The sequence below is a fragment of the Coenobita brevimanus genome, chromosome 98 (genome assembly GCF_032717465.1).
Source record: "Coenobita brevimanus isolate Jiangsu-jjx chromosome 98, ASM3271746v2, whole genome shotgun sequence".
Taxonomy (NCBI): domain Eukaryota; kingdom Metazoa; phylum Arthropoda; class Malacostraca; order Decapoda; family Coenobitidae; genus Coenobita; species Coenobita brevimanus.
In genome coordinates this window covers 707,231-717,500 of record NC_137051.1, presented here as the reverse complement: position 1 = coordinate 717,500, position 10,270 = coordinate 707,231, and the positions used below count along the sequence as shown (strand labels likewise).

General features: G+C 43.0%; 1 protein-coding gene across 1 annotated transcript in view; it reads left to right on the top strand.

Moving 5' to 3' along the window:
- Window positions 1–10,270, top strand: part of LOC145414148 (dual serine/threonine and tyrosine protein kinase-like) — a 34,715-nt gene that overhangs the window by 10,934 nt on the left and 13,511 nt on the right. The window contains exon 3 of the mRNA XM_080283715.1: window positions 525–695. Within this exon, the coding sequence (XP_080139841.1) occupies window positions 525–695 (171 nt within the window). The remainder of the gene's footprint in view (window positions 1–524; window positions 696–10,270) is intronic.

Here is a 10,270-nt window from a genome sequence, read left to right as displayed (position 1 = left end):
GCTTAGAAATCCTTTTGTTGGGCATTAGATAGATAGATAGATCTCTTGACTGATAATTGGCAACTGGTTAGGTACAGTAGATAAATAGATGGATGACGGATAGATAACTTAATAGATAGGTGAATGGAAAGGTAAATAAGTTGACCGACGGCCTGACCTTTCCTGGGTTCATCATCCTCAATTTTGTGGTTTCTTCGGCTTTACCTCCACGCCAACTCCGCGTCATCCCGGACCTAATCTGACAGTGACAACTTAATGTAAGTTAACCTAATTCAGCCGTACATAGTTTTGCTTACCTTACTTTTCCTTACCGTACCTTACCTTACCAAAACAAACACAACCTAACTCAGTCTGCTCCGATCGAATGCAGCCTAATCTTATGTGACCCAACCAGTTAAACGAAACCCAGCCCAATTTAGCCAACACAAGGCCGACCCGCCCCGACCCAGCACAGCCTAACCCAACCCAGTCCAGTTTAACCACACACCATTTTTTTAACCAGTTCCTTTATATTGACCCGCCAGGACGAGGTTACCAGCAGCGCCGTCTTGGAGATCGGTCTGAACCACCCCCTGCTGCGTGAGGGTGGGCTGGAGGTGGTGGTGGCCCCGTCCCTGGCCTTCATCAACACCATCCTCCCTGATGTGTTGCCTATAATCATATACGCCATATCCACTGATCACCTCTCGAATCAGGTGAGACAACACGCCTGCCTTTGTGTGTACTGATTGATTTTTGTTCCTCGTTCTCGTTTCACACACCGACTCACATCAGGTAAGTCTTTAATTGTGAAGTATCTTTTTAGCTATTTGGTGTTTCTTTTTGTATTCAGCTATTCTTTATCTGTATCTTTATCTATATATCTATGTATGTATATGTCTGTATCTATCTTTCTATAAAGCTCTATCACCACACGCTGATTTTTTTCATCGTGCTATTTTCAAGTTGTGCTCTGTTTGTATATGTGTAAATGTTTACTCAGCAAACTTCAGCCTCACCGGTGTAAGGATTAACAGTTCTTTTGCTAATGGATTTAAAGCTGTCACTGTGCTCGTCGAACTCACATTTTTCATATAGTCAGTCACTAGACGGATTGTGTGTGTGTGTGTGTGTGTGTGTGTGTGTGTGTGTGTGTGTGTGTGTGTGTGTGTGTGTGTCTGTGTGTGTGTGTGTCCTTGAGGTGATTGGGTCCACGGGCTGTTGAAGTAGAAGTGACAGCTGAGACATGTGTGGTTTCTCTCTCTCTCTCTCTCTCTCACACACACACACACACACACACACACAGTTATTTTCCACCTTCAGTTTCTGTACCATTTCCCTATTTGTCTTCCATTCTTTGTCATTTTCACCATTTCTTTTAATCACTTGTATCTTTCATAATTTTCATAGCTCATGCCTTTTCCTCTTTGCTCCTCCGTGTATATTTTTATTGTGTTTAGTCATGTTTTTCTCTATTTGACGCGCTGTGTAATGCCCTCTGTGGTTTCTGTTGTCCTCTGGCTCTCAGATTTCGATTTCTCCTGGTGGAAATGTCATGTTTATTTATGTATTTATTTTCTGTCTATCTATCTATCTGTTGCCAGACGCCATAATCCCTTAAGGGGTGGCCATTTGACTTTGAGTTATTGGTTTTATGGGGAGGGGCACTAACCCTCCACCAACCCACTTGTTGACACGTAGGGAGCACGTATGGGTTGGTTATATGGTTACCACCCAGCGTTGTAAATGGTTTCTTGGCTTACAGGAAACCATTTGGCTTGTCACTTAATGTAAAGCCACCAGTAAAGGAAAGAAGAGCAATAAGAAGTGACAGGAAAGATGGGAGATATAGGAAGAGAGGAGGGCAGGCACAGAAAAAGAATGGTGAAGAATAAGGAAGAAGTAGGCAGCACTACATCAAGTGAGTGGATGATGGTGACTTTACTTTATTTTATTTATTGTGGCTTTGTGTACAGAACTTTATGCCATCCTGTGTTTAGTGGAAATAATGATGATGGTTATGGTTGTGACTGTAATGATGGTTTTGATATTGATGGTCGTGGTTCTTATTATAACCTACTGCTATTAATGATGGTGCTTTTTGTTGTTTTTTGGCACGTGGTGAAGGAAGTGATAGTCAGATGTACGTTTAGATTACGCCGGACAGTCTCTAGTTCAATACAGAAAAATACTCGAGCTGGAAGGGTTAAGTGATGTTGGCAGTGTTGGTGACGTGGTGGTGGTGGTGGTGGTGATATTGGTGGGTAGTGAGTGTTGATAGTGGTAACTGTGGTGGAGATGGTGGTGGTGATGGTGTAGTATTGTTGGTAGTGATGATATTTGGAGGCACTGGTAGTGGTGGTTTGGGTTATGTTTTTGGTGTTGCTGATGACAGTGATGATGATGGTAGTGGTCATGTTAGTGGTTTAGATGGTGATGATGATAGTGGTGTAGATGGTGGTGGTGGTAATGGTAGTGATTACTGCAGTAGTTGTAATAATGTGTGATTTGTTGTAGTGGTGACAGGTGGTGATTTTAGTGGTGATGGTGGTGGAGATAGGAGTGAGGAGCAAGTGCCTACAGTAACTGATCAAGATAACGGAGAAGCCGTACACACACACACACACACACACACACACACACAGTGTGTGTGTGTATATGTATGTGTGTGTGTGTGTGGTTTCCTATGGTTAGCATGATCTAGTGTACACACACACACACACACACACACACACACACACACACACACACACACACACACACACACACACACACACACACACACACGGTATGTGTGTGTTTGTGTGGTTTTCTGTGGTTAGCATGTTCTAGCCAGTGTACACGTGCATCTGATGTGCGGGTGACTGCCTGGGTACGTGTGTTGGACTTGTGTATACAGGACGTGGATGCACACAGTTCGTCACGTAAACGTCACACCTAAACACGCATCCTCTCTCTCTTTCTCTCTCTATCTCTCTCTCTCTTTCCGGTGTGTGTATGTATTTCTGTATGTGTGATTTAAAAGGTAATTAAGATCTCCAGAGCTGAATTAAAACCATCCTGTGTTGAGTCTCATCAGTATCCTGCCTCACCCATCCGAGTGTAGGATTAGAGAGAGAGAGAGAGAGAGAGAGATGCTGTGAGGTTAATGATGCAGAACCAAACCACTTTCTTTTTTTTTCTTTTTCTTTTTTTCTTTCTTTTTTTTTTTTTTGCATTACATGACCGAAAAAAACTTCCAATACCCCACTTGGGTATTAAACCTGAAGCGTTTGGCAAGGTCGTCACTCGGGCTGGGGCGTCCCAACCCACTATAGTAGACACCCTGGCGCCTCCTAATGCAAAATAACAACAGGTGGAACTAAATTGTCTGTTTTCATCTGACGGGACGGGACCACATCTTGAATTATTATTTATTGGATGAGGTTTTACCGTAGCACTGAGGTGAGAATGAGTCTCCTTGGTTACTACGTATACCAACCCTCCAGTCTGACTACACGTGGGCCCGTAACTCGTCGGTTAAGGAGGGTTCCAAACACCTTTTCCTTAGCTATTTATCTTGCTTATTACACCTTGCTTTCCACCCCCACCAACCCTCCAGTCTGATTGCACCTGGACCCGTATTCTCATAGGTTTAGGAGGCTCCCTAGCACCTGTTCCTTAGCGATTTTTCTTGTTTATTACACCTCACCCTCCTCTTCTGTGTTAAATAAATCGTTGTGATATCACCATACTCTGCAAAATCATATCAACTAGACGTATTCAAAAATAAATCACTAAGGAACAGGATGTAGGGACCTGCCTCAATGAGAATACGATCCCTGGCCACCAACGTTGCCAAAAAGGGTTAGGGATCTTTGACAGGTTAGAATAAACGCACTATAGGATCCGAATTCAGAAACTTATTACAGGATAGACATGGAAAGAAGGATGCATAATTTTTCTGTCATTTGTCTGTCCTAGGAAAAAAAAAAGTTTATAATTTTACCATGTATTTTGTTCCTCCTGGGGAAAAAAGTCTCGTATAATTTTTCGATGTATTTAATCCTTCCTAGAAAAAGAATCCTGTTTAATTTTCCTATGTATTTAGCCCTTCCTAGAAAAAAAAAATCCCGTTTATTTTTCATGTATTTTGTCCTTGTTAGGAAAAAATCCTGTATAATTTATCCATGTATTTAGTCATTCATAGAAAATAAAATAATTTTTCCATGTGTCATCTCCCTATGTGTCAAGTGGGGTTGGTGGAGGATTAGTGCCCCTCCCTGTAAAACAATTAACTCTAAGCCCTTGACCACCCCGTTTGGGATACATGGCGTCTGGCAATGAATGAAAAAAAAAAATTTATCCATTTTATTTAAAAAATCTTGCATAATTTTCCCATGTATTTTGTCCATCCTAAAGGAAAGTATAATTTTCCCATGCAATTGGTCCCTCTTAGAAAAAAATCTTATATATTTTTTTCAATGCGTAGTGTCCTTCCTGCAGGGGAAAAAAGTCCTATTCATGACCCGAAGTTAATCTTAAGTTTGTTTGTGAATCCGGCTGTGTAATTTGATCGTTGACTTTGTATTTCTCTGCGGTGGCCATGACTCCCGTGACTGTGTGGACCCGTATGTAGATGGGAACACACACACACACACACACACACACACACACACACACACACACACACCGCTCGCTGGCTCAGTGGTAGCGTTCTCGCCATCTGGTAGACGGGAGTTTGCGCCTCGCTCAGGTTGCGGAAAGTTTCACTGACGAAGTGGGTGGTTACCGTCCCCCTTGAGCAAGGGGACAGGTGTGTGCGTGTGTGAAGGTCACAGCCTTGCCATTAGATCGGACTATATGAGCTCTCAGCTCCCTTCCGGGAGGGTGGAAGCTGACGATCACGACCATCAAGTGGTCCTGACCGACCTGGTGAAATACACAGTGTGTGTGTATGTGTGTGTGTGTGTGTGTGTGTGTGTTAATTAATGAGTAAATTTATGCACCTGCGCGCATGTTGATGAGCAGTTTTGTGCCTTTGTGTGTGTGTGTGTGATTAGCGCTAGTGATAATTTATCTTTGTAATGATCCTGGACTAATATTGATCGCGTTGAGTACTGTAATAATGGTACCTACTTTTAATGATGTTGAAATTATAGTGATGGTTGTGGTAGGTCATGGAGGGGATGGGGGAGGAGAGTGACGGTAGGGGAGAAGGGCAAGGGGGTGAGGGAGGGAAGTGACTAGGAGGGAGGGGGAAGGGGGCAAGGGGCTAGTGTTAGTTGTGGTAATTGCGTAGTAGGTAAAGAAGGGGGGGTTAGGGAGGGGAATGGTAGCAGCTGTGGTACGTACTTGTAGTGTGGTAGGTTATGGAGGGGGATGAGTGGGGGAGAGGCAGAGATACAGAGGGAGAAGCAGATACACGGCACAAAGGCAGAGGGGGGAAGGAGAGAGGGAGGGAAGGAGAAGGGAGAGGAGAGACAGTAGAGGAAAGGAGAGTAGAGATAGAAAGGAAGGAAGAGGGAAAATGAAAGGAAAGGAGAGAGTGGGAGGAGGGTAGGGGAGAGGGAGAGGCGGCATGGGGAGTGAAGTGGAGAGAGAGGGAGGAGAAGAGAGGAGGGACCGAGGAGGAGGGGGAAGGGAGAGAAGAGATAATTTGTTGGGATAGACGTTGTGGCTCCCAAGTTTTTTTTATTTTTTACAATGACATGACAATTTTTTTTCTTTCTATCATCGACTCATTATTATTATTATTATTATTATTATTATTATTATTATTATTATTATTTGTATGGAAGGTTTCTCGTAATGAAAGGATGGCTGAAATTTGTGCGACTTTTCCAGCGTAAAGATTCTCTCCTAATACAGGTAAAAAAGATGTGGAGCCAGCAATAATTGTCAATAGATCTTGGCAGGTAATGGATGGACCCGTGTGAGGATTCTTTTTTCTACTGGTTTGACTCGGGGAAGGGAGGGGAGGGAGGTGGAAGGGAAGAGGGAGGGGCTGTGAAACTAGGAAAGAGGAGGGGAGAGGTAAAGAGGAAATGCGGATAAGGGGTCAGGGAGGGAGGGAGGGGGTGTGAGAGATGGGTAGGGAGGGAGGAGGGAAGTAGGACAAGGATGAAAGTAAACAAAGAAAGGGAGAGTGAGTGGCGGTGATTTTATTTGTATTTTTGTAGTGCTATCGGTGAAGGGGATGATGATGATGATGATGATAATTAACTTATTGATGGTGGTGATGATGATGATGATTAGCCTACTGACGATGATAATGATGCTTTGATGTTTATACTGTTTTGATTGAGATGATGTTGATGCACATGATGGCAGTGGTGGTTGTGATAATGAGGAGTATTGTAGTTACTGCGGGGAAATTACTGGTAATGATTGTTGGCTACTGATTCCGTTGGTAATTGAGGATGATAATGGTGATGGTTGTCGTGGTGATTGTGATTGTCGTCATAGTGGTGAAAGTGATAGTGGTTACGACAGGGATGGTGGTGATGATGATGATAATAGTGAATTGTTGTAATAATTATAATAAATTCGATGAAGTCAGTGTTTGATGATGATAAATGTTGATGATATTTATGATGGTAGTGATGATGGTGATAGTGTTGCTAATTTTAATGAGGATAGTGATGATGGTGTTGTTCATGATAGCGGTGTAGCAGCGCGTGATGATGAAAGAACAGTGGCTGTGGGCAACGTGAGAACATACTTCCCTCCCCTACCCTCTCGCCCCTCTTCTCTCCCTCCCCTCCCCTCCCCTCCCCTCCTCTTCCCTCCCTCTTCTCTCCTCTCCTCTCCTCTCCTCTTCTTTCATCTTCTTTTCTCCCCATTCCTTTCTCTCTTCTCCCTCCTTCACATCCTCCCTCCTCCTGTTCCCTTCCCTCTCTTCATCCCCTCCCTGCCTCCCTCCATGCACACCTTTTCCTCATTTCCTCCCTCCCTAATGACTCTTGTCTCACCTCCCCTCACTCTCCCGGTCCCTCTCCCCTCTTTTCAGACCTCCTACCCTCCCCTCGCTTCCTGCCCCTCCGCTTCTCTCCTACTTGCCCCATCACACTCGGCTGATCCAGACTACAGCAACAACAAAAACAGCTACAAATACAGGGATAGCAACAACAAACAACGAAACGACAAAAAAAAACGATAATAAGAGGAGGTCCAGTAAACAAAAGTAACTACTACTTTATTGAACTACATCAGCAGCAACTATAAGAAGAACGTGAACATTAGGGACAATAACAAAAACACTGATAACATATAAGCCTCCTAATAATAACTTGAAAAACACAGTAATCAAGTATTAAAACTACTACAATCACTATTGCAAGAAATACAGTAATCGCAGTAGAAAATTTATCATCAAACACAAACACGTCACTAGAAGTCCTGGTAAAAAATCAGGAAAAGTAAGTGGAGAACTTAAAAAAACGAGTTGGCTGAGTTGGCTGTCTAAAAGGTCAGGATGCGTTCCAGTCAGCTGATATAACCACACACACACACACACACACACACACACACACACACACACACACAGAAACCTAATCCGCTATATGGGAAACTCAGCGAGGTTCCACACTTCAGAGCACTGCGCCCTTTTTTTTTTTTTTTGATATCCAATACTCGTTACTCCTTCACGTGAAAATGCCCAGTTGCGAGGTCTTTGGGATTCGTGACTTGCTGGAAGAGGCTATGGTTTACTGTTTATCTTTGTCACCGTCGTCGTCGTCATGGTAGCTGTAGACTGTGGTATGGTGTAGGGTAGGAAGTGGCTAGGAGAGAAGCAAGACACGTGGTGAGACAGTAGATAGATGTTGTCGACTGTGGAATGGTATAGGTTAGGAAGACTGTAGGGCAGAGTGGTTGTAGGCTGTGGTATGGTGTAAGTTAGGAAGAGGATAGGTCAGAGTGATTGTAGTCTGTGGTATGGTGTAGGTTAGGAAGAGAGTTGGACAGTGGTTGTAGTTTGTGGTGTGCTGTTAGTTAGGAAGAAGGTAGGACAGTGGTTGTAGGTTATGGTGTAGGTTACGAAGAGGGTAGGACAGTTACAAGGCAGAGGTGGTGAAGCGGAAGATAGTGGTTGTAGTTTGTGTTATGGTGGAGGTTAGGAAGACGGTAGGATGGAGTGGTTGTAGGCTGTGGCATGGTGTAGATTAGGAAGAGGGTAGGAACGGATGCAAGGCACAAGGGGTGAAACAGAAGGTAGTGATATGGTAGCTAGGAAGAGAGTAGGAGAGATACAAGGCACGTAGAGTTGAACAAAGGATATTGACAGCAGATTGTGTTAGGAATATTTGATTCTTGCCTCGAGTTGAACGAAAATCATCCGGAGAAAAGAATGAACAAACTCGCTAAACATGTGCTCGTAGTGAAGTGGTCAGCAGTCCTGGACCGGAATTCTCGTCGGCCCTTTCTTAAGTGATTTATTTTGTTTATTGCACCGTACTATCTCCATATCACATAAATCCTCCAATATCACCATATTCTCCATAGATAAGGTACAAAAGGCTATTAACCACTCATCAAAAAATAAATAAGGAAGATCTTAGGGAGTCCCTTTACCTGACAAGAATGCGAGTCATTCTGTATACCGTGTGGTGTTTCGCTTGAAAGACGTGACTGGAAGTGTGATGAGCTGTTTTGACATTTCCTCTGTGGTCTGAAAGTATGTGCAACCAGGATTTAACGTAGGGTTGGTTAAGTTAGGTTACATTAGATTCAAATTAGTTTTGGTTTGGATAGGTTAGGTAATGCTACGCTAGGCTGAGCTAGGTTAGGTTTGGTTAGTGAAGGAATTGTGTGGAAAGAGGATTAGTCAAAAGAGAGTAGGTAACTGAGATGGAGGAGAAAAGAGAGAGAGAGAGAGAGAGATGAGATATAAGTAAATAAGGAGAAGAAATGAGGGTAGAGAGGAAAAAATTGGGGGGGGGGGATGTGGTAGTGGAGAAGGAGGGAGGGCGGGAAGGAAAGGTGAGGAGAAAAGAAGAAAGAGAGGGAAAAGAGAAATATAAAAAAAGGGAGGAGGGGGAAGGAGGAGACTAGAATGGATTAGGGGTGGAAAAACAAGGAGGGGAGGAGGAAAGACGGAGACGATGGTAGAGTGGAGGAGGAGCAGGGAGAAAAGCACTCACTTTGATGGCTTCACTTGATTGACGGTGCGTTGAGAGAGAGAGAGAGAGAGACCAGCAAAAGGGCATCCGAGACGATTATCAAAGATCATAATACTCCACTGTACAACCTCTTAGCATTGTTATCGCCCTGCCTGTTTATCTGTTTACCTCTGAATCAATCTACTAACATTTATCTATCTATCTTAAAATGGCGTACTTATCTAGTTCTTTATTTAACCTTAAATTTGTCTACGAGTAGCTACGGCGCATTCTCTCTCTCTCTCTCTCTCTCTCTCTCTCAATAAGGCTTCCATGTTTGACGAAGTGACTTGTAAAATTATGTAATATGCACATATGGAATTTTGTGTCGGTGGGTTGGAGAGAGAGAGAGAGAGAGAGAGAGAGAGAGAGAGAGAGAGAGAGAGAGAGAGAGAGAGAGAGAGAGTTGTATGTGTATGAAGCACAGTAGTTTGCAGATGTTGGTGTATTTAATGTCTAGAGAGAAAGATGATGAATTACCAGTTTGTTTCTTAACGAGAGAGAGAGAGAGAGAGAGAGAGAGAGAGAGAAAACCAGCGTGACAGCTTTTCCGTCTGGTGGTAACAGTGTATGGGTATTGGGTTCCAGGCACCACTTAACCCTTTCACAGCCGCATCTCGCACACTTATATTTCTCTGTCTGTCTGTCTGTCTGTCTCTCTCTCTCTCTCTCTCTCTCTCTCTCTCTCTCTCCTCCTCCTCCTCCTCCTCCTCCTCCCTCCATTTTTCCATCGTTTTTAATGGCCTGGGAACTTTTAACCGGATTCATGAAAGCCTCAGGTTGCAGGACAGGTTACATTCACTTTTTACAGATTTAGATTTCAAGTCGTCAGCCACCTACTTTTAACAGTTATTATTATTTTTTTTATTTTTTTATTTTTTATTTTTTATAGGCTAGAGGAGCCTTGGCCTAGGAAAGAATAAGGAAGTTTCAGAGTTATTGTATGTTAGACCAGGAATACCTTTATTTTGTTATTGTATAGAGTCAAAACTTATAGTTACTTATAGTATGCTGGTTTTACCTAGATGTATCATTTAATTAAACTCAGTGTTTGAATATTTGAATAATGAAGCAGTTAACATATCCAGTAATTTTGTTATTCATATACAAATGTGAATAATTGTTTGTGAGTGATGGAACTTCTTGGTTAT